Source organism: Pithys albifrons, chromosome 7, assembly GCF_047495875.1.
Source record: "Pithys albifrons albifrons isolate INPA30051 chromosome 7, PitAlb_v1, whole genome shotgun sequence".
Lineage (NCBI taxonomy): Eukaryota > Metazoa > Chordata > Aves > Passeriformes > Thamnophilidae > Pithys > Pithys albifrons.
This window is the reverse complement of record NC_092464.1, coordinates 36,130,441-36,156,077: the sequence shown is the minus strand read 5'-3', so window position 1 is coordinate 36,156,077 and position 25,637 is coordinate 36,130,441. Positions and strand designations below refer to the sequence as shown.

Genomic DNA, 25,637 nt, shown 5'->3' with positions numbered 1-25,637 from the left:
TGTAACAGACAGAAGGTCTTACTCTTAAACTCACATTGTTGTGAGGTAGCTGAAAGATTAGGAAGTGGAGGATTGTATCTGTACCATGTCTCCCCAGTTTTGACTCCTTATAATTTAGAAAGTGCAGCTTTGGATTCTTGGTTAGCTGCTTAATAATGTACTGTCAGAAGAAATTAATGTACTTTAACTATTTTTCATTGTGATGCTATGTCCAGGGTTCATATTTCTTCTTCCCATGGGCTCATTATCCCTCTCTGGGGAAGTATGATAAGCACAGAAAGACATGGTTTAAAAATGCCTCAGCTTAACTAAAATTCAAATGCAGGCGTCTTCCTTTTGTGTTTTTGGCTAGACAAGGACCTCTCCCTGCTGGTCTGTCCTTACTTGACACAAAAATGAATCTAATTTTTCCCAACAAACCTAAGGCAGTACAGATGAAAAACTAGGTTTTCATCTTCAGAAGTGAACCAGTTCCACTTCATCTAATTAAGAAATTGCAAGAAGATGTGGAAGATGTGTAATGTATCCATGTCCCCATAATAATATGTATTTATATATAGATATAATTATTTGTGTTTGCAACAGTAGGAAAAGCAAATGAGAAGATGAAAGTCTGCAATTTCCTAGAAAATAATGAATGTGAAAATTACTAATATTATAACTTTTTTTACTTATAACAGCTAAGAAAATACTGGGGTTTATATAGCTGTTCCAGTATTTCTCCCATTCTTGTCTCTTTCTGTTTGTCATTACTTATTCTTCATCTCTTAATCTTTGCATTGAGAGTTCTTTTTTTGGAAGGAACAAGGAGATGCAATTTGTGTTCTGGAGAGCACTAGTCTGTTGGTGGATTTCTTGACTTGGTTATTGCAGTCTTACAAGGACCTCTTCTGTGAAGTCTCCCAATTGCTCTTTTGATGCCAAGGTTCCTTAGATGGTTATGGTAATCCTAAGCATTATTGTTTACTTGAGATGTATTTTAGCTGGCCTGTTCAGAAATTTCCTGGAGTATACAGTCAGAGCAGGTGGCAGTAAAAGATAGAAGAGGGGGAAAATGGCGTCTTTAATATAGCTCAGAGGTTTGTTCTTCAAATGAATAACCAGTACAGATTTACTTTTGTGGGTAAAAAAATGACCCCTCCAGAGTCCTGTTTATTGCCTAGGATTGCTTACCTAGATTTGATCTCAATCTATTCTAAAGTCATTTCCATCCTCAAAGCAAACCCTAAAAATCCCACCTGAAAACCTTCACTCTCCAGAGTATTTGCAAAAGAACAATGCAACATTTATTTCTATAATGCACTGTAATGAAAACCATTGCTGAGCCCTTAGCTGACTGCTTTGTTTTCTGCGTGTTTTCAGTGCAAACAGACCCTGTTTTGTTTTTTAAAGTATTTGGATGTTAGCAGTAGATATGGTCATGAAGCAGAAGTTGAAACTCAACATCAGTGGTTCAGCTGTTTGTAATCTGCTGTGATAATATTTATTAAAGTGCATTCTGTTAACATTTTGTAAGTGTACATATAATAAGAGATGTTAAAAAATAGCATATATTGTATTTTAAACAGCCTGGTGTGAAGGGAAACATCTGTTCCTGGTTAAGCTTCTTTCAACTTGTGTTCTTTTGACTAAGCCCTATAACAGTGGTGTTGATATATATCTTCCATGGACATTGCAAAACTATTTTCAGGACTCTCCCAGGAGCCTGGCTGTGCTTTTATAATCCTTTGCCCCCAGCAGCTTTCAGAGTCATCCCCCTTGTCCAAGATAAAAATAGGTATCCTTGATGTTTTTAATGCTGCTACTTCTGTCTGGTGGGAAAAAATAACTTTTTATATAACAATAAATATGATATTTTATACTGTGCTAAAATAAAATATGTGCAAATTGTTCAAAATGTAATTTTGGCTATGAGTGACAGATGGCTTGATGAAACAATGTGATTTTAAAGATACACTCTTTGGTTGATCTAAAAATAAAATGAAGTGTTGCCTGCAAATTAAATGTAAAGCTTGTAAGTTGGAGATGGAATTCATACTTTTTAAAATATTTACATTTTCCTGACCTTTTTTTTTGTTTTGTTTTCATCACCTAGGACAGAGCTGGACTAAACCACTGTCCCAGTTTTGAATCACATTATCTCTAGTTGCTAAAATGGTTCTTAGGTACAACACTCAACTATATGCCTCTGTAAATCTTTATTTTCCCCTTACTTATAGTCACCCATTAGTGTAGGGGTTTCTTGCAAAAGATTCCTGCACAGGACATGATCTGCATTTTGAAAATGCCAGTTCTCTAGAGCAAGAGCTCAGGACAAGTTTCCACAGACTTTTTTTAAACAGTGTATGTCAAGTATTTCAGTTGAGTGAGCCTAGCTGGCTGCTCTCTAGCAGTTTATCCCAAGGCTAAAACAAATTTTAGGGAGTAAATCTGAAAACTATGTGAATAATTTCAGGGCTTTCTTTCAGAGTTTAGGGCAAGAGTGGGAGGATGCAGCTCTGTTATGTGGCTTTTGGGCAGGTACCACACTCACCAAACCGTTGTAGCCTGTGGCCAACAATATTCACCCTTTGCTGTTAGTGAAGAAACAGGTGCTAAAATGAGATAATTTGAGAAGAATCATCACACCCAGGACCACAAAGGATGACACTGGTTTCAAGGCCTGTCATCTGGTGAAATGATGAGCTAAAAGGAGCAAGTGTACGTGTACTGTGCTGCACTACATGTTTAGCATGGTTATATTGTTCTCAGGAGTCAAAATAATGCGGAATTCCAAGTTGTTAATCTCACCCCTGCCTTGGCTCAAGTAGCAGGAGACAGAGCTCACTGTAATTTAATATCTCCTACAGCACTGCCTTAAGATCCCGTCCTCTCTTTTACTCAGTGTGACAGTAAGTTGTAGTAGCTAGTTCAGTACATTTCTCCCTGCACTGTTCGTAGCTTTCAGTTCCCTTTTGCAGAGGCTACTACCAATGAGCATGTTGTAAAACTGCAAAGCTTGCTTGCTTCCTTGCCCTCTTCACTGGCTTGTTCTGCTCTACTGCAAATGCAGAGCTTAAAATGGCAAATCAATGATTCTGATGAAAGGGCTTCGTACTGCAAAGATGGAAAGATTAGATTTTACCTTTGGTGTTTGTTTCTGGGCTCTGCTCTCTTCTGTTGGATCTGTCAGTTTCACTCTGATAATCTTATCTAAAGTTCTGGCCAAGGTTTTCATTGGAAGTATCAATACAAACACTGTCAACAACACTGCTTAAAGGACTGTTCTGTGGATTGGAATTATGGTAACATTTTCCAATGCACCCCTCCAGTATTTTACCCCTGATGGCCTATTTTGATGTAATTAACAGTGAAAATATTTGGTAATTTGAAAGCCTGAATGCAGACTGGGATTTTACTTTCTAAAAGCTGACTTTATGTTTACTTATATGTATATGTACCTGAACTATCTATCTCAAATTCAAAATTTCCAATGTCAACTGGAAAAGGTTAAAAATGAATGGGAAGTACAGGCTTAAGTGATGGAACAGAAAGGTTGGATGATTTGGACATCTGCAAGTAGTGACAACACAGAGTAATAGGACAGAGGAACAACTGGCAATTGATGCTTTGCTCTTTGATTAGTACAATTATCTTTTTTGTAATGTAGCATTGAAGATGCAAAAATGCCAAAGTTGCAAAAGTTTTGAGTCATATGGAAAGAACTAAATCTCTCCTTCAGAGCATTAGCTAAGCTTAGTTGGTTTTAAAATAAGCAGTAAACTCTTGATGACTGTTGCTGTCTTCTAAGGCAGGAGCATGTGAGACCTAAGGAAAATACCAGGGGCAAACTAAAAGCCTGTCATAATTTTAAACATCTGTTTTCAGAAATGAACAAGCTAGGAGGGGGATGTGCAATATTTCTGATGAAATGTGTACTACTACATACTAATGGAGGACAGCATAGTGGGAAGACTGTAGTCTTGAACATACATTCCCAGCTCCACTCCTGGCATGCAGTACGTAGCATTCTCCTCAAACCACAAGTTCACGTTCTTTGCATGGAGGTTCCTGGTGCTGTCTTTTGTTAAAGGAGATTTGCTTGAGTCCTGAAAAAGAAGGTAGAAAAATATACTCATCTGGTTTCTGGTGCACAAAATGATATCTAATGTGTTCATCAAAACAGCAAATAAATAAACAAACAGACAAGCATTTTTTTAATTGACTAAGTTCATACTTCGTTTAAATAGATAGCTCTGAGCAAAATTAATCAGCTGTTGTTTCCAAGGCCATGTGTTTCCCCATCAGTGGGACTAAGTAGCAATCTTTCCCTAAGTTCACAGCAGAGCTGGCTAAATGCATCTGACCATCAGAAAATCAGTTCATTGCTCCTGGAAAATGTTGTACTCTCTCTGAGCACACTTTTGCTATATATTTTCTTTGTAAATTGTGTCTGGGTTACATTTTATATTGGTGGCAGCCCCTTTACTGGGTTGTTACTAAATTCTTTCAGTATCTTGTTATATCCTGGGCCATATACCAAGCCTATTAAAGACATGTTCAGTCCTATGCCTACTTTTTGAAGGTGGGTTTTTTCCAAATAATGAGAAAGTGCAAGCCTTTAGACCATTTGGGACTGCTGTAAACTGGAGTGCCTTGGTGACATTAGTAAAACTGCTTTTCCTCTAGGTGCATCCCAAAAATGTCCAGCTCCTGGCATGGAAAAGTTAAGGAAAATTTCTAACAATTATTAAATACTTTGTTTGAAATTCTTATCTGAGAGAGATCCTTAGTCTTAAATCTCTGTTATTTTGCATTTTTATTGATGTGGGTGGAATCCTATCCTGAGCTGCCTGGAAGTGTTTGATTTTCTGTGTGCCATCCCACAGGGATGTCATCAGGATCTCCCTGCAAGCAATTGCTGAAGCTGACAAAAGTGTATGATTCTGTTCAGCATGGGATCCATATCCTTGAGTTTCCATATTTATAAGAGTAGCATCATGCTCACTATCTATCAATAGGAGATTATTACAGAGCTGATAGTGCAACAGGAAACACAGAATCACAAACAATATATGGGCTGTACAATGGACTTGCCAAGTGTCTTTATTCAAAATAGATTTGAAAAGGCTGTGAGATGTATAGACTAAAACCAGGTAGTTTCCAGAAATCAGTCAGCCATACTGGTGCCAGTTGGGGTTTTGCAGATCTTTAATTTAGACTGTCAGCCATTTTCTAATTAGAATTATTAAAAAGGTGAGATACAAATTTGCTGTATCAACGTAATGTTTAGTGACACTGCGTTGTGCTGCCAGTGGTTCCTTTTCTTTCCAAATGCAGTATAGAAAGAGCAGTCAGGCAGTTCTGAAATAAACAGTAACACTTCACAAATGTTAAGAATGTTAACACAGGCGCTCCAGCTAAAATTCAATTAAGGTAGTGACATTGGGGTTGGACACAGTGATTGTTTCTATTCCTGCTAAAGTTCGTGGGAGATTTGATATTTATGTCACAGACAGCAAAGGCTAAATCTGTCATTTTTTTCCCCTCAGGGAAAATGCCAGGTTTCTAATCAAGCAAATTATAGAGATGACATTAAATTCTGTAACTGCCTTGGCCCTCTGTACACATGAAATTTCACCCCTTCTTTATGCAGATTCTATTTTTAAACTGACATCAATGCAATTTGTTGCAATCCAGTTACAAATGAATTTGGATGTACCCATTTGGGGTTTATCCAGATTGAAATAAGTAAGTTCTGCTTCTGTGGTTGAACAATAGCATGTTTTGTGATGGAGATCTGGTCTTGTATTTGTGGTTAATATAATCCAAGCAGTTTCTGCTCCTATCTGGGGAAAGAAGCAAAGATGCTTTTTTTTATTTTCAACTTTGTTGGAATTTCCCTTTTCAGAATATCCAAATATGTAAAGGGCAAGTATATAGTATATTTTAAGTACAAAAAAAGTCAGTAAAACATTTGAAATTAGTATAGATCATCTAATGTAAGGGCATTTTTAGTCTAGCTTTTTGTCTGTTGTGGTAAGTGGTAGAGATGCAGTTGTTCTCTTTATGCTTTTTCCTCACATTTAGTCATACAATGCAGTATGACATGGACCTTTCTTAGTACTCTTTGTTAGTGCTCTAAACTGGCACACAAAGACAAGTAATTGCATTGTTTATCTGATCTGGAATATGTCCTGGATGATCCTGTCTGAGTAGCATCATAGTCTTCCCATTCAGCTCAGCTTTACCCCTGTTTTCTCCTGTGCATTTCCCTCTTGCTGATTCCTAACACTGCATCTGCTGAGATATTTTCCCAAAAGACTGGAACAGAAATATCTGTCTGCGTGTACCAGCACAGGATGCCTGAGAGGGTCCAAAAACTGCAGGTCCCTGGTAGAAATGGTCCTTCTGTCCTGTGTAGCTTCTGGGCACAACCTCTCTGGTTACTGAAGTTTGGTTTTGATTTGGGTTTTTTTATAATTAAAATATTCAATATTTGAAATACAGGAAACAGGAAATGTAAATGTGTACTGGATGGCATTATTCAGTCTGTATGTGAAGATGATTAAAACTTCATACTATTTAAGCTCTCAACAGGATGCTGAAAAAAAACCAAATTGTCTTTGTAGTTTGAAAATGTTCAGGCTTTATACTTTCTAATGAGAGCATGTTCATGGTTTTGTGGAAACTTGAAAGGAGTGACTGTTTGTGTCTGCTGATACATCACTTTGGTGTTCTGCACTGTACATCACACTGTTGATGTAGCATTTCCTGCTAAATTGGCTTTATTGAAAATAATGAGATGCTTGTTTCAACCATATGTAATTGGGAAAATTTAAAGTTTATGTTTAAATAAGCTTTTGTGTTCTGTACAGTCTATTAACTTGTTGGGAAAGGGCCTTTAAGATACAGACTTTCCAGTCTTTTCCGCCAAACTTTTAGGATTATACAGCATGGACTACAATTCAGCTCTTAGTTCCTCCCATTTCCATTCTCAGAACAAGAGCCTCAGAAGAAACACCTCAGCATCAGGTATTCCTTAGAACAAACCTGGTTTTTTTTAGTGAGCCAAGACTTTAAAACATTGCTACATTATCTGTGAAATGTTCTCATCCAAAGCACAGCGTGGGAGTCGGTTATAGATTGACAAGCAGTCTTTATTGACCATGACCAGTAAAATGACTATGTATGTCCTATCCTCAAACTCTTTAGCAGTTGCATACTAAATTTCTATAATTAGCTGCCCTGCAACCTACTAAACAAATGTAGTGTTGTGTCTGTAGATGAGTGATAAGAGATGAGTTTTTAACTCTTATTATGGATTATATAAAGAAGTATTCTTTAAGTTACAGTGGAGAGTCTGGACCATTAAGCATATTATGAATGCATCTATTATTAAACCTTCCTGAGCAAGGTACATGCTAATTTTCTTTGTAGACAGATACTCATTTGATCAGGACACTGCTAGTGGTATTTTTATTTTCCTCTTAGAGGTTATTGTCCTCTTTACCAATGAGCTTTCATTAAGTCAGCATTCCATGTTTTCCAGGCTAAACACCTGTGAAGAGCATTGCCTCGTTTCCTGGAGACCTCTGTCTTAAGTTCCTGTGATCATGAAATCAAGAGTTAATTTAACATGGGAAAAATAATAGTGGTTTTAAATAGGAAGTTCTTGTTGTTAATCAGGTAACACGTTACCAGGAAGTAAATGATTCATTCTCTGGGTAGAGAAGATGCAGAAATGAGCTTCCTCTTAAATTAAAAAGAAAAAAAAGTTGTACAAAATTCTTCCTATATACTTTCTATTGAAAAAACTGCACTGAACTGTTTCTCCTAAGTTCATGCCAAATTGATGTAGAAGAATAATTAAAACACTCTCTCTGGAATTACATAGTGTTCAGAGAAAGTGAAACATTTTCTCCATTCTCAAGGCATTTATTTTTGAAACATTTATGTGTATTTGTACATTATATCAAGTGTATAGATTATGTGAAAACCTTTTTATTTCAGTGAGTGATTTTGATAAATGAAGCAGTAGACACTCATATGTTTTCACAGAAGTCTGTCTCGCACTGCAGCTTCTCCTGGGTTTGAGGGGTGTGAGGCTGGCGACTGGAGTGGATGGTGCATCCATAGTGCTGTGTCTGCCTGAAAGAGATTTCCCTTTCTGCTTCATCTCAAACCTTCCTTAGTTAATTTTGGCGTTATCTAATTGTCATTACTACTAGCCCAGTGTGTTTTTTCCTAAGATCTTTTGTGATTTGATTCCTTCATTTTCCTCCTTTACATAAAGTGTAAAGGATTAATGATAGATCGTCTTAGTTTCCTTTTTCTTCCTTCTCCTTAGCTCATGTCACAGTGCCTTTTTCTATTCTGAGTTCTGTATCTTCCCAGAAGTGGCGTATTAAAATAGCTTTGCTTTTATGTGCTCGTTATGTGAAAGTTTGCCATTTGTGCCTCAATCCAAAATAGGACAAACAACAACTGTTGTTATACTTGTGCATGTAACAGAGATAATTAATAATCTTTTCTTGCATAAATGTCACAATCTCACACACCTAATACAGCAGAAGATGCAAGTCTCTAATTTTTTAACATTGATACCAAGTTTTTTGTAAGAAATACCACTTCAAATAATTTATAATAAATAAGCTTTTCAAACAGATACTTCTATCTCTTGTGAAGAAATATATAGGTATTTTCTCTCTATTTTTCTCCTTTTTTCTTCCCCCCCCTCCATTTTCACATTATTTCAGATGGTTTCAGGACCTTTACATTCTGCTTCTTTAGAATAACTTTTTATGTAAATACAACCTAACAATTTCTTGTGGTAATGGACAAAAGTAGCAAAATGACATGCTTGCTGCCTTGAAGGGTGTTATTTTCTGTGTTTCTATTTAGCTAAGACAGCTTGACAGTTAAAAATCTAATCTTCTTCAACTTGTAGATTCAAGATGCTGCAAGTCAAGGCTTGAAATTTGTTGGAATTATACCTCAGTACCATTCCCAAAAGAACTGTCTTGTCAGCGCCTCCCTGACACCTGCCAGTAACAACTCTGTGCAATCAAGAGATAATAAAAATGTTTCAAATTACCCTGAGGATCATGCTTCACTGGATGGTGAGAAAATAGATGGCATTAATGGATGCAGTACTCCAGCACAGAGTGAGGAAAGTGCTGACCAATGTGCCACATCCAGAGCGGGCTGTAGAGGTGAAGGACAAGCTGCTGAAGAGCTGAATCTCAAGTCTGTGCAGGGAAATGAAGAACAGTTTGAACATGTGAACCCGAATACAAGAGGAGCATCAGACAAGACGAATGGACTGGCAGAGAATGAAACACCAGCACGATGTTTAAAACCACTTACTGGCAGTAAGTATTGTAGTGACCTCTCATACATAACAGCCAGGTTAGAATTGCCACAATTATGTTCCCAGCTCCTTTGTAGGTTGGAGATGCAGGGAGGACATTACCACTGTGATAGTGAAGAAAAGATGCCCCAAATGAGCCACTTAACCTGATTTCAGCATGGTTGCATAGTTCACAACAACTTGAGCATAACTCAAATGGCAAAGGAAGAGATAATATAAGCAGGTGAAGCTTTGTTATGGCCCATATGTATGTCTGAGTTTAAGGACTTATTTTTGTCTGCTGTTTGTCTGAATTGGTTCGTTTCTGTATTTGTTGCTATACCCTGAGAGCTCTTGATCTTTGCATCCTTTTTGTCTGTTCGAATAAAAAGCATGGCTAATCTGCCTGACAAGATTTTGCAGCAATAGAAGGAATAAGTTGCAAAGCCTTATCACAGTTAGCCCCTTTGTAGCAGGTGAACATAGATGGAATTTAAACCACATCAGGTACAGCAGGAATATATGTGATCTGGACTCTGAAGTCTCCCAGTATCCAATAGTCAGGCTCAGCATCAGTGCTACAGTCAGAGTTGTAATTACTGAAAATCACCTGCTATTTTTTTTAGTGACTTTTGTTTGCTAATTCATAATAAAGGTCTTCTTGGTAGTGGGGGCTTCTAATTAATTGCCTTCCAATTCTCTTTTTTTCCTCTCTTTTTTTAAAGATTTTTCTCTGTATAGAAGGTTCTTTTTTTCTCATCTCTTTGACATATTTCTCCTTAGGCATACTTTCCACTTTTTAAATGTGATTTTATGCCATCAAAGACCATAACTCTCAGCTCAGGTCCCAAAATAACCTTCATAAGGTGTTTGATGCTGAGGGGTTACTTCTGTAGCAGGAACTGTAGTTCAAAATAAGATGTAGACCAGAGTAATTAGAAAATTGAAAGGGATCAGAAAAAATATTCTTTCCCCATTTTCAGTTTAAACCTCAAAATACTTTTCTTTCCTATGTTTGTTTAAATCAAAGAAAACCATGTTTACACCAATTTCCCTTACCATTTTCCTTAATTTCCTTATGAACTACAAATCTTTTCAAGGGGAATGTATATAGAGTTTCTAAAGCTGGTACTGTCCTTGGCTTTAATTTATCCCCATTCTTTAAGTCTTACCTCGATGCAGTCAAACAATTCTACCCCTTTGGGAATTGCGTGTAGGACCAAGAATGACTTTGCATTGTGCTCTCCTTGGACTATTGTCTTGGTTTCCGGTGCAGTTTGGTGTAATTCGCTTTGTGGGATCACCCTCTAGTAACCTTTCACCGTACTTTGTTCAATTTTTGTTGGGCGAGGGGGCATCTAGATTTGGCCAAAACACAGCTATTGTTTGAATAGTTTCTTCTGGTTTACACCCTTAAGGGTGGTCACCACACTAGAATCTTACACATAAAACCTCTCTTAGTTTTGTAGTTATCTCCAAGTCTAATCATACTAATTCTTTCTCTATTTATATATGCTGTCTATGAGAGAGTTAATTGTGGAAGATTAATAATCCTTTTTGATGCTGTTCTTCTCCATACTGAACATTAAAATTCTTTTGCTACACATAACCATGTTCTTCACATTTCTACACAATGTGTAGCAGATCATCTTCAGTCTTACCACCTCTTGTCCGGAACTCACAAGGGTTTTATTACAGCTGCTGATTTGTCAGATAAGAGGGTTTGTTTTAAAAGTGCATTTGGTTTCCTCAGTTATCTTGCTTTCTCTGAGTGCTTTTTCTATAGTAATTTTTCATTTATTTTTTTAATTGGTGAGTTATGCAAATAATTTCCAAGACTGAAGGTCTCAGAAGGCAGTTTTATGTGACAGCTCATCTACAGTAGGATTTTTCCAAATCCTGTACAAGATTGCTGATTTCTTTATTACTCTTGTATGAATTTTTGTTATTACAGCACTCCCTTTTCCTCATATGGAAAATGTATTTCAGCTTTTGGCACCAGTTCTCCATCCTTCCTTGGGAGCGTGAAGACTGAAAGCATCAGTTGGTGGTTTGTTTTTTTTCCCACCCCTACGTGTTCCATAGGAGGTTACCACTCTTAAACTCCTTCTTCCCTACATAAAACTTCAGAAAAAAAAAAGTTAATATTTCTTACTGTTTGTGGGATCTTAAATCTGTTCTTAATTCTTGGTTTAACACTACTTAAGTGTTGTTTTTACGCTTCTTCACTTTATTCATGAATGTTTTCTAGTGCCCATTCTTTTTTCCTGTTACTAAAGGGCTCTTCAAAGCATGTTGAAAATTATTTGTCTGTGAACAGACATTCCAACAGTATGTCCAAAAGTGCTGTGTTCCCTAGAAGCAAACCAAAGGTGTCTTTGTCCATGCTGGAGGATTCAGGATCACTGGTGACAACTGTTGTCTTTTGTGGCTTGGGTTAGACTGATGTATTATGCAGTGACAAACCAAGTCATAACTGACTCCCACCCATTTTAAATGCATGTTGTTAACAATCCAGTGTCAAATCCAAACTACCATCTCCTTATGGATTTTCAGTTTCATGAGTTGCTATTGTTGGTATAATCATGGAAAATTTGGGTTGGAAGGGACTTTAAAGTACCATAAATTTCCAAGCCCCTGCCATGGGCAGGGACACCTTCCACTAGACCAAGTTGCCCAGAGTACCATCAAACTTCTACGGATGGGGCAGCCACAGTTTCCGTGAGCAACCTGTTCCAATGCCTCACCACCTTTGCCATGAAGAATTTCTTCCTAATATGTAATCTAACCCTATTCTCTCTCAGTTTAAACCATCATTCCTTGTCCTGTCACTCCATGCCCATGGGAAAAGTCCTTCTCCAACTTTCTTGTAGGCCCCTTTAGGTAGTGGAAGGTGCTCTAAGGTCTCCTTGGATCTTTCTCTTTTCCAGGCTGAACAGCGCTCACTGTTTTAGTCTTTCCTTGTAGAAGAGGTGATCCATCCCCATAATCACCTTGGTGCCCCTCTTCTGGGCTCACTCCAACAGATCCCTGTCTGGATGCAGCACTCCAGGTGAGGTCTCACCAGAGCAGAGCAGGGGGGCAGCATCACCTCCCTCACCCTACTGGTCACGCTGCTCTGGATGCAGCCCAGGGTAGCGTTGGCTCTCAGGGCTATCAACACACACTGCCAGGTTGTGTCAAGCTTCTCATATTAGTGTCTTAATATGCAAAGTCTCCATTTCCAACATGAGTCTGTTCAGAATCAACGTGACCAGAGAAGCTTTCTATGTGTGCTCTTTTGAGTTGGAATTATCATAATTTCATTCTTTCTAAACAAGTGGTAAACAGTAAGAGGAGTCACATCAATGTTTCTTCCTTTTTACTTTGTTAGAATTATGGTTCATTTCTGAGATCATTAGGTCTCTTTTTGTGCTTCCAGCACCCTTCTCTTCAAGTGCTGCCAGCCTGTTTCTGAGCATCTCCCTACTGATACCCTTTTCAGTTTACACGCTATTTCTTGCTCAGTGATGTTTTGTAGAGAGAATTTCTCAAGACATCTTTCTTTTTACTTGAGGTTAGGCTATAATAGCTTGGAAACAAGAGGAGCTTATTGAATGAAGGAATTTCATGTCTATCTTTTATATTAATATATTTTGGGAGAACTTTTGGCATTTGGAAGACAATAGAAATTTTACCGTTTATTTCCATGTCCACTAGTAAGAAAAATAATAATATCCAGAACATTTTACAATTGTGCCCTTCTGAAAAGGTGTATCTGCTTTTAAACTTGATTCCATGTAAGGGCTGTGAAAGCTCAGCTTTGCTTACAAAAACAATTTTTGCCTACTGTTACTTTTTTGTACCTGCTCCTACGATATACTGGAGGAGATACGGAGCGGAGTCCAAAAGATACTCTCTTTTGTGAGACCCTTCACAATTCCACTTTTAAAATTCATTTGCTGTTGTGCTAATAGTGCACCTTTGCTCAGATCCAGAGTAAATCAATGAACCAGCTAGCATAGTCTCTATGTGAATGATTCATTGCATTTTCTTGAGACGAGACTACTATTGGCTGGTTCCATGACATTGTGTTATCAAAACCAACGTATTTAATACTTTAATGGCCATGATCCACAGACTGCAACGCCTCCTAAATTTGTGGTAAGATTTCATATTTGGATTGATAACTCCCGTAGGGGAGTGTTGCTTTAGTACTCAAGTATTACTGTGAATGTTTTATTATCAACAGTGAATCCATTATAAGTAACAAATGCTGTAACAGCAAACAAAATACTGCATTGTGTTTTGGGACCCTACTGCAGTAATGTATTAAGGAGATAACCACATCCCAAAGAATTTTTTGCAGTTGCACATTAGGCAAGGGCAAGCAGTGGGTTATACATAGTTTTAGCTGAAATTTTATGATACAGTTGTTGAATTACTACTTTTTTTTGACTCTTGGGTAGAAGCAGAGATCTTCGCTCTCTTCAACAAGCCGAAAACCCCACTGAAGTGCAGCCAGTATTACACAGTGACTATCCCTATGAGGATCTCCAGGAATGGGCAGACTGTCAACAGCTTAGAAGCAAATTGGCTGGAGCACATGACAGATCACTTCAGGAAAGGAGGCTCATTGGTAAACGCCATCTTCAGCCTTGGAATGGTAAATGGTATGGAAATTACAGAAAGCATTATGCTGTGGTTATTTTCCTTTTCTGCTAATGGAAGTCATTATGTTTGAAGGGAAGACGTTTGGGAGATGCTTTAATATAGGCTTGGGGCAGATTTGTTTCAGATTAGCCTCTTTCAGTGAAATGGAATGAAAGCACAGACAATATTTTGGCATTTGAATAAGGAAAACAGATCATGTATTGTATTTTATAAACATACTAAAGATGATCTGGTAATTGCGGAAATATACAGAGTTAATAAAGAGTACCAAGTAAAGTGAATTACACTAATAAGATTGTAAAGCAGATGCCATAAACAGAAGAGTGACTTTCCTCTTAGATGTCCAGGCACACGCTGCATCTGGATCTGATTGCAGGTCAGCATGAGGACTCTGGAGTTTTATCTGGCCAACAAGTGGCCAGTTACTCCCAGTCCGTGCAGAGGCCCTTTCCACCCTGATGGCACAATGTTTTACAAAATGGTCTTCTATGTTTGTTTCATCCTAGCTAGAGTGATGGATAAATGTTGGTCTTAATATAAGAAGATTAAAAAAACTCCAGATTTTTTCATGTTGTGAAAATGTGTCACTAAGTTCAGCTTAATACTGTAGCCAGTCTGTACTGCAATTGGGGCCTCCACAGCTTTGAAGACAAGCCTGCTGTACAGAGAAAGGCTTTGGTGCATAATAGGGATCCAAGAGACATAACCAAGGAACCATGAGAACAATTAAAGGGAAGTACGTGAACTTGAAAGTGTTGAAGTTATAGCCAGATTAATTTTACTGGAAAAGTATATGACTGATGTACTTCATGGTTAAAGTACCTATGACTGAATCTTTCACCTAATTTTGATTTGGTTTGCATTCTTTAAAAGGAATATGGTAACCCAGAGATTGGACATTGCTGCTAAGAATAGTTGGTTTGTGCCTCAGAATTAGACGTGAACTGCTTCCGAGCATCATCCTCCCATTGTGCTGCTGGTCAGAATTCCAGGACCCATGATAAAACACAGTAATATGAGTCAGTTCTGGCAGAAGTCAGTCAGGAAATTAACAGGCATTCCTAATTTTTCATTTTACAAAAAAGTATCAAAAAAAGGAAGGTCTAAAGTTCAGCTGGTGGAATGCTTTCACACAGCTTCCTGGAAAGCCTTGTAATTGCTAGTTAACTTGCTTAAAATAAGCAAGTGGTCATTTACTTTCTGTATACAAATTGCAACTCACAGAGACAAACCTAATTGACTCTTATCAGGCTCAGTGTGGGTTTTTAATAAAATCTGCTTATCAATGTACTTTAAAATGCTTTAAACACAGCATTTTTGAGTTATTTAAACTTCTGGAGTTCATTTACATAACAGAGGCCTGTGGGAGTTCTTGTACTTGGATACCGTGGTGAGGAGTGCTGGATAACTGCCCATGGACATAGATAAAATGGGCTTGAATAATGACACTAAAGTTTCAACTCAGGACAACAAATTATGTAGAAGCAGACAGATTCAGGATTAAGTCAGATTAGAGATTGAAGATGCACAATTAGTAAACATTTTTATTAACATTTTACAGTTACAGGAGGAAGAACAGGTTTCAAAATCAAAAAGCTGGAATAATGTTTCTAAAAGTGTATTATGCTATTAGAAGAACATTGCTAAGAACATCTGTAAGTTGTTATCAGTTGCAGTTAAACTTCCTTATCATTTAAATACTAAATTTTTCTTGTGCTGCAGAGAAATGGAATACCTTTTTCATCATATGCCAATCAAACAACCCAGGATAAGGAGGAGGGAAGAAGTAGGAGGCTGAAGGCTTCTCAGCTCCTTGCAGCCTATCCTGCTCTTCATAGCTGGTCTTACTCACTGATTAATCCTCTTCCAAATTAACGTAAAATCTGCATACTTTCTTTATTTGGTTGTATCAGTTTTCTTTGTTCTCAGGGCTGGTTTCCTTCTTGGCTTAAAGTATGAATTCATTATTTTGCTTATTAGACTTACAAGCAGGGTTATTATCTTCCTCTTTTCCCCCTTGTCTTTGGAATACCCAATGAAGTGAAGATTTCCAGATTGTCAGTAGTCATAAATCTGTTTCTTCCTTCTGCTAACAGTTTAATAATTAGTCTTTAAAAGAGTTTTAAAGTTCACTGATAACAATTATTTCTTTTTGCTTATTGTAGCAGATAATTATAAACAGAAGTATAACACAATTACAAATCACGATATGTAAATCATAAGGAGTTACACCATATATTAAATGTATTCAGATTTTGCTAGAAAGTTAGAAACAGCAGCCTGCTTAGTCCTTGAATGTTCTTATGCTGACAGATAACAATTATTCATTTAAATTTGCAGTTCAATTACTTGCTGATGTTTTTCATCCAACTGTAATTGGTAATCCTCCCTGTAGTCCCAGGTGTAAACTGGTCCTGCCTAGTGAGCTAAAGTGATCATAGGAATTCACCCTTGCCCTCTTCTAGTGAGAAGTGGAGATTGTAGCAGCAAGCTGCAGATTAATACCAAATGGAAAGGAAGTAGCAGGTGGGGTCTCTTGTAAGTCTCCAATCAGCAGTGTGAAAAGGCAGGAAGAGTCAAACCTTTTGAAGGTTGCATTTTGATACCTTAACAGAGGAATCACAAGCCTCTTCATCTTTAGTTGTACTGAACTGTGGGTCTTTAAATGCCCGACATTCTTGTATTTGTTTTACCATCCTGTCTGTGAATTTGCTGCCTTTCAAACATAAAAAAACCCCAGCCTGTCAACCAGGAAACATTGACAGGACTTAAACACAAAGCAAATGAAGCCAAACGTGAGTTGCTTGGAAGAGGAAAGTAGTCAGGTTTTTAAGAGGGCCAGATTGATTGTCTCTGTGATAACTTGCACTGCCTCCAACAAAGATGAACTGGTGATGCGTTTGCATTTGACTGATTATCATCATCTTAGCCACTGAAGTGGCTGGGATTGCTGTCATCCATATGGAATTATTTTCTCTGTGTGTACTGAAGGTGAAAAGATTCAGAAGGAAGGAGGAATGCAAATTGGAAGCAAAGGCCAACATTCAGGTCACATGCCACATAAAGCCACAGAGAGCTATTTTTCCTCATTGAGAGCAACAGCAGCCTAAAGGTTCGTTTCCTAGATAAGGTGAATTTGTAGTTCAAAGACAACAAGGGGAAAATTGTCACCCACTAGGACAGCAGTCATGGTAAAGTAAGTAATCTTTCCCAATATGCTTCCTGTAAATCAGAAACAAGAACATCAAAATAGCTTTTTGTCAACCGAGCTACATCAAATATTTATACAAGCCGGTGAAAATAGCTTTTTGCGCACAGTAGGATACCTTAATAAAAAATGCAGTGGTAATGGAACAGTTTCAGAAGAAGGACAGTGATTGCAGCCTTTACTTTTGGAGCCTTTTCTTTAAGAAAGGGTGAAGTTCAAGAGCAGAGATCGGAAAACTGTAATACAAACAGCAGAGTCAAAATATTTTGTTTTACTGGCATCCTTTACTGCCCTGTGGCAAATGAACTAATATTTGAAAGTGCTAATGACTTTTTAAACTTAGACTAAGTTCCAGGAGGTAAATCTTGTTAAAAAAGAGGTTCCCAAAAGAGAATACAACTGCATCAGAATCAGGAAATACCTTGCTTGAAAAACAGTGGAAACTGGAAAGACCAACTCACCATCTAAAGCTTTGGATGGCTGATCTTTGTAGACAGGTAGGGTAACATTGAGCTGAATAAATGTAGGCATCTGCCCTGCAGGTATCTGTGTATGAGCTGTCACTCCAAAGTGCCATTGTAATCAATGGAGATCTAGTCCTAGACCTATATAGTCACTAGGATTTGTGTTATGATCCACCTCAACCTACATCAGGATATGCAAAAGGGATCAGGTATATCTAGATAAGACTAATACTTGATGCTTATTTTGCCTTAGTCTTCACAGACAGTCTTCAGGCATCTGAGCTTCAAGGCGAGGTTCAGGGAAAGTGCAGGACTAGCAGCAGCAGATGAAGATCAAGACAGGGATTGCCTCCATTTCTGAGACCACACTATCTACATCCAAGAGTTCTGGGAGACCTGGCTGGTGTCATAACAAAGGCACTTTTAGTCATCTTTGGGCAATCATAGAGATCAGGGGAGGTTTTTAACACTTGAGAAAGGCAAAGGTTGCACCCATGTTTAAAAGGACAAACCAAGGACCTACAGGGTATTCAGCCTCACTTCAGTTTTGGTTGAATCACTGACTCAGTTCTTTTGGAACATGTCTGAACATGTGAGGGAGAGGACAGTGATGGAGAACAGTCAGCATGTATTTAAGGATGAAACATACTTTAATTTGATCGTATTCTGTGATAAAATGACTGCCTTTGTGGATGAAGAGAAAGCAGTAAGTGTCATTATGAGGGAATTCATTGAGAAAGTTTTATTATGGCTCCCACAATATTTTGGTATCCAAGTTAGGACCATGCAGCCTGGATGGGTAAAAAACTGGTTTCATGGCTAGACTCAGAGGGTCATGGTTAATGGGTCACACTTCATCTGGAGTAACAAGCTGAGGACTGCAGTGATCTGTGCTGGGACCTGTTGTGTTTCACAACTTTATCAGTTAGGCAGAGGAGGCAATGAGGCGTGCTTTTGGCAAATTTGTGGATGATCCCATACTCAGGGGTGCAGCTGATGTGCTTCAGAACTGGCCTGCTGTCCAGATAGACCTGGGTAGGCTGGAAAAATGTGCCAGCGGGAGCTTTTTGAAATTCCATGAGGACAAGTGTCCTGCCTCTGGGAAGGGAGAGGCCTTTTCACTAATCCAGTCTGGGGACTTCCAGTCTGGTTAGTAGCTCTGTTGAAAGGTCTGGTGAGAAGTTAGTAGCAAGCTGAAGTTGAACCAGCAGTATGCCCTGGCAGTAGAGAAGGCAACAGCATACTAGGCTGTAACAACAAGAATGTGGCCAGTAAAAAAGGACAGTGACTATTCTTGGTGCTCATTAGATTGCATGTAGAGGACATACTGTATCACAAAGGGGTCAAGGAAGATGTTGACAAACCAGAGCTAGTTTAGCAGAGAGTCAGCAAGATAGTCAGTGGCTGGAACACTTGTCCACATTGTGCTGTTTCCATCCTTGGAGATTTTGAAGACATAACAGTCTAGTCTGCACTTGTATTGAACCTGCTTTGAGCAGGAGGTTGGACCGGAGACCTCCTCAGGCCCCCATCCCCCTGAATTATTCTGTGAAACTGTGAAACTGTTAAGTCCTGTGCACCTCATCTAGTGGGCCAGCTCTAGAACACATGACTATAGACTTAAGTTGACCTTCGATCTAGAGCACCTGCATAATAAAGTACTGCAGGCAGACTCAGTGAGTCTTTACATCTCCTTGTCATTCCACACCTCTGTGTTAAGAGTTTCCTGATAGTCCTCGTGACCCTAACAGCATAGCATGAGTTATGTGTGCCTTTTCTCCAAAATATGACCATGTCAGCTATCTGTCTGCTGCTTTCTCCTTTCCCCTGATTATTCTCAGCATCCCAAATGCTTCACATGCAAAGGACTTAATGATCCAATTATTCTTTACTTTCCATTTCCCCTCCAGAGTAGTAGATGACCTGTACAAGGGAAGATGTACAGCCAGAGTGTGAGAATGGAAAGGTGAGCATTCATGGCCTGAAAGTTTAAAATACTGTGGCACGACAGGTAGAGAGGAGGTTAGTTATGGTTAAAAGGGAAAATCTTAATAAGCGTCATCAACCAATTTCTTTTACAGAGTTTTTCACCAGCATCACTCTGTTTAACAGACACTGCTCTCTACATTTGCAGCAGCTGTCTCTTCCTCATTGTTTTTCCCCTTCCAGTTTTCTTATTTTTTATAGATTTATTTCCTAGCAAAAGAAAAAAAAATCAATGGTTTGTAGGATTGATGGATGTAACCTTCAACAGTAATCATTGTGCATTCAACAAGGAAGCAAAGTCATAGAATCATTTAGGTTGGAAAAGACCTGTAGGATCATGAGTCCAGCCATAAACCCAGCACTGCCAAGTGAAGTATTTGCTCCTTGTAGGGTCTCGTGAGCTCAGCTATTAGCTTCTAAAACATTACATATGTGCCATAATATTCACATATGTGGAAGCCGTGAATTGCATGAGTGGAATGTGCAGCAGAATGAACCATAAAGGATGATTTATGAGTGAGTGTAAACACACACATGCTGATTGTGTTTTGATCGCTTATTAATTAGCTGGCAAATGCGTGGGGCGAGCTCAAGCTGCAGTTGTGCCAACAGTGTGACACTGAATTTCATTAAGAGAATTCACAACACGGGATCAGTGCACTGATGCTGTATAAAGCTCCACCAGCAAGATCTGGATGTCTGTATCTAGTTCGGATTGTGGGTTTCTGCTCTCAGTTTTAGGTGCTGTCCTGTCATCCCTGCTTTGGAAATTAAAGGGTTATTTGTACATTGTGTATCCTGAAATAGATCTGGGTATGGGTTTAGGTGTTGTAATGTGAGTTGAGTTGGTTCCCTTGTTGAAATGTCAGGTCTAACAAAGTGCTGGTTTTGAATGAAATACGATAATTAAATCTTGTACCCATTTGTATATGGCAAGCTTACTCTACCCGTGTTTTCAAACCTGCAACCTAGCCACTTAGTGATCTGGCCTCTTATGTCACAACAAAAATACCTGCTTTCCTCGCTTGGATGAGAAATCTGCCTAGGTGACAGGAGTTACTGCTTTGTAGTCCAGCTCATCCTCCTTGGAGCAGTGTGTAATACTGGGTTGCTGTAGTGGTGAGGAGTCTTCATCTCTGTTCTAAACAGAGTTGCAGGAAACCTCACTGTGAAGACAGTCTGAAAGTAGACAGAGTATTTTTCTTCTTTCAGTCTCCCAACACAATCTCAAAGAGAATCTCTAGTAATTGGTTTACAAGTTTTTTCCTTTACAACCGAACTAAAAAAAATTACGCTGTGTTAATTTAGAGATGAATATTTGCATCTCTTCACTTGCATCTTAATGATTTGACTGTAACTGCATCAAAAGAGAGTAGGGGACTGTGCAAATAGAAGCAGGGGAGCTTGACACTTGCAGCAACAGTCTTGCTACAGCCTGTGTGTAGTCATAAGCCTCCAAATATAGGAGTCTAGTGTGTTGTGGGTTTGTCCCACAACAAATTTGTTAGTTCCAGATAATAAATTGGATTTACATCATGTAATTACATTGGAAGATGTTGACTGAGATTGTGTCTGCAAAAGGTAAGAAGCCTCTTAATCCTCTTCATGGCCTCCTTTGTGAAAATTGTTTCTGAGTTTGATGTATGTTTTCCATTGGAGGCAGCAGTGCCTTCCTGCTGGCATTTCTTGACCTCGTAACATCCACCAGAAAAGCAGAAGGACCTGATGAAACACCTTAACAGACTTATCCAGGAGACTCTGTCAGTTCAGTAACCTGTTTGTCTGGCATGTATCCCACCAGTGCACGGAACATTGTCTTTCTAAAAATGTAAGGAAATTATCATGCAAAAGACAACACTTGAAGAAGGGATAAGCAAGGTCTTTATAATCAGTCATACAGGGTAAATATATTATTCATACTAGAAAGGCTGAAAAAGACACTTTCTGACAATGTGAGAAGAATTTTCGCTGTTTGTAAAGAGGACAGTCCTGCTTATTTATGGTTTTTCTAAATATAATTCTGTTGCTTCATCGATTAGCTTATTTTAACAAGGAAAGGTAAGTCTTTTTTTCAGTTACTCTGGTTGTGTTGTATCATGGAGCTGACAAAATGTGAGTTCTTGCGTATTGGAGCTGATTACAGAGTACATGGGTAAGTTGAAGGATAAAATGCTGCTTGAGTAACTTTAGTGCTATGTGTTGTCTGAAAAAAGGCTGAACGTGTTGGGAATGCAAATGAGAATGGAGATGCACTAAACCAGATGGTCAAAATGCCTTCATAAATTGATTAAATAGTTATGAATGTATCTTCTCTTTCACACTGTTCAGATATGCCAGATCATCCTTAGTCCATATAGATGACAGCTGCAGTGGCTGATCCATATACAGAGTTCTGACTTGTGTGAATGAATAGATGTAGTCATAAATACAATAAATATCATAAATATAACTTAGTATACCTTGAACAGCACTTGAAAGTAACACACTGACTTAATACAGGATCTTTAATGTGTTTATGACTTTAAGTAGGTGAGTAGTACTGCTGACCTGAGGACTGAATTAATTTTGTCTGCTCAAAATGGGAGAGCTGTGGTTTTTTTGACGACAAACTGTGGCATAAGACAGTGGCCAGCAAACTTTGCTATTAGGGCATAGGATTGCTCTTAAAAACCACTAGAGATACTAGTCTTAGTCATGTAGTAGAGCTGGCCTATTAGGGAACATCTGTGAACTTGTTAGTAACGTCCTTGGAAGAATAGGTTATTAATAAGTTCAGATACCTCACTACACATGATGTGCCTTCCATAAAACTTACAGTCAATCCTGTGTTTTCACAGATTCCTTCCATGGGACAATGGATGGAGTATTTCTCTTTGAAGATGTTGCTGTGGAAGACAGTAAAACCATTCAGGGCTATGATGCAATTGTGGTAGAGCAGTGGACTGTCTTAAAGGTTTGTGTACAGTCTTTCTTCTTTGATTTTTTTTTTGTAAATCGAAACATGACAAGACTGTGAGGCAGACTCTCACATACTGATCTGTGCTCCAACAGTAACAGACAGGCAACTGAGGCAAAGGGGTGGAACATAACAGTACTGCCACTTAACCACACTCTAGGTTTGTACGATGCACTTCTGATTTTGATTATCTTAATGCCTTTTTGAGAGGGTAGGAAATGTGACTAATGGTGAGCAATGAAACTCAGGGCTATCTGTCCCCAAATTACAGCTGTCTGCCAGATTAACTGTAAAGGGGATCTCCATTGGTTGTCAAGGCAACATGATCACACAAGCCACTGTAGCACCGCAGTTCTAAAGAGCGCAGCCCTTTACGTTCCTGCTCAGCTGCAGCAGGAATGCACAGGTGACTGCCTTGGCTTCTGTCTGACCTCCTCTGTTTGCTGAAAGAACCTTGTATTTTGGGTAGGTCCATATAAACAAGCAACCTATGTCATAGCTTGGCTTCTTACGGATCCATCCAAGTGCACACTCAGATCAGAAAAACATTGTTTAGATCAGATCAGTCAGTACTGATCTCCCATAGCAAATGTGATACTCAGATAGGTATTTGAAATTTGGGCTTAAGTTCTTTGTGACTTGAAGCAAAAAGAAAATGGGGAAAGAGAAGAAGTTGCGAAACTCTTAGGGTTTTTTTTGTTTATTTTATTAGTCATCTGTAGAATTAGATATTATGCATCTGTAAAGGCTATATGTGATCTTTTCACTTGGAATATGTTGTAACTAGTGTAAAATCCTGAGACAGACAATCCATCCTTTTGGCACACACATGCCATAAGAATGGATTAAGGGAAAATGGGACAGATGCTAGACTAAGTATGTAAAATTCCAGGAAAATAGGATTAAGAATTTTGTTATTAGGTAATGACTGTAGCGTAGCAAGAAATGGCCATATAGTAACAGCTAGAAAAATCTTGTGAACAATGTAATGTAATGTGCTTTTTTTGTTGCTGATATGTGTCTGAAAAATGATTCCTATATTGCATTAAATGTTATTGCAGTTATGACAGACCTGACTGTGAATTCTTGTTCATTTTTAGGGTCAAATTGTGGTGTTGCCACTCAGGAACAAGGTTTTGGGATAATGACAGATGGTTCCATGAGTGCATTAGGTCAGAGCTGGTCAAGAAGGCAAATGTTAAGAAGCATTAATGTTAACCATATGTTCAAAACTGTTAGGAAATGAATAGAGGGTGAAACAGCAAGCACATACTGCTACATACTACTGTGTTAAGCTGTGTTTGACAGCACCTTATTGCAGGAGGTTATGTTAGCACTGTAATTTTTCAGAGAAGAGCAGTGGGATAATCAGTGATAGAGAAGCTTCTGTTCTGGGAAGACTTCACATGGTGTGTCCTTTCAGCCTGGAAAAAAGAAGAGTTGCAGGGGAATGGAATAGGTAGAGAGCTCCTAAATCATGGGAAACATGTAAGTAGAGATTGTTTGCTGTCTCTTTCATTAAGAGAGCTAAGGACTGCCAAATGGCACTAGTCAGGGCCAGGTGCAAAGCAAACAAAAAGGAGATAATTCAGATAATTACTTATGCAGAAGATCTATGGAACTCTTCTGAACAAGGTTGTGAGTTCAAGAAGTTTAGATGAAGTGATCTTGTGTTTCTGCAAGCATTTTAATGCAGATCAGGAGTGCATTTTTGAAGTGAACCCACTGATCTTCTATTACTATGCCTCACTTCACCTCACAGAATGGTCTCATGTTGTACAAACGGGTTTTCTTTCAGTAGAAAGTGAACCAGACGTGATGAGAGGAAGTACACAAAATATTTAGGACAGATAGCCTACATGTTTGACCTAATACATATTACTTTTCCTTAACTCACTTACAGCCATGTTGGAGACATCTTTGTGAGTTATAAATGGGTTCTTGGCCTGATGCAGTTTGGCTCTCAGACAGCCAGTGAAAGGTTTGCTGTCTCAGTAGGATATCACATCAAAGTTAGGCACAGTGGCCCCTACACAGCTTTGGGGTTGCTCTGTGTGGACACCAGAAAGTTTGTGTTAAGCTGCATGACAAAGACAGTATCTGATAATGAGGATCCTGTGATGCCAGAGTGCTGGCCAAAACACTAGGACACAGCAGAAGAGTATTTTTTGGCAGGGCCCTTTGAAGTGGATCCCTGGTGGATGGAGTATCATTTGTTTTCAATTCTAGCACTTCCATGCTGGAGACACAGCTGGTCAACAGATCAGGGAATCAACTCGCTGTCATCTGATGTGTCAAGAGGTGCTGTACTGCTACATACCATGTCTGTGTGAGGGCTAATGCGGAGAATCTCCTGTTCTAGACATAAGATTTGGGATGTGCAGTTTCAGAAACTGACTGATACCCATATACAAAGCTTGTTGGTGTGTTCAGATTATCCTCTGCTGTAATTAAAAATTTGGATCCTGGGTGTTCGCTGGCAGTTTTGCTCTTTTGAGGTCGTGTGGCTCTTGTGTGGACATTATGAATATGTTACCCACCAAGCTGAAAGTGGAAGAATATGGAGAAGAAAAAACATGCTAAGAAGGGATGTTGAGGCATTAGGGGACTCTTGCAAAGGCCTTACCCTTTTAAAGAAAGAGCAGAGCTGACCACCTCTGTTTTCTCCTCCGGACATATAAATAACTGCCTGGATATTTCATGCCCCGTGCTTTCTGAGACAAATAGGTATGGGTAAGTAAAGTCATCAAATCGTGAAAGGCTGGATGCCAAGGGACCAGTAGGCACTTGCACAGTGTCATACCCAAAGACCAAGTTACTTCTCTGTTAAACCCTGCTGGAATTCACCTTTATTTACCTTAAACACGGAATAACACGGTGCAGAGGAAGGGACTGTAAAATGGGGAAGAGGACAGAGTTCAGTAGTGATGGAAAATATCCAAAAGCCAGTAAAGGCTTTGAGTGCTTCGAAGTATAATTTTCACAGAGATAGTTATGGAGCAGTGGAATGACTCATGAATGTAGACTTGTTTTTTGGTT

General features: G+C 38.7%; 1 protein-coding gene across 2 annotated transcripts in view; it reads left to right on the top strand.

Annotated features, from left to right (window-relative positions):
• Positions 1 to 25,637, top strand: part of RFTN1 (raftlin, lipid raft linker 1) — a 95,093-nt gene that overhangs the window by 54,315 nt on the left and 15,141 nt on the right. For both annotated transcript variants that reach the window (XM_071561044.1, XM_071561043.1), the window contains exons 5-7: positions 8,930 to 9,353; positions 13,780 to 13,983; positions 22,480 to 22,595. In XM_071561044.1, the coding sequence (XP_071417145.1) occupies positions 8,930 to 9,353; positions 13,780 to 13,983; positions 22,480 to 22,595 (744 nt within the window). The remainder of the gene's footprint in view (positions 1 to 8,929; positions 9,354 to 13,779; positions 13,984 to 22,479; positions 22,596 to 25,637) is intronic.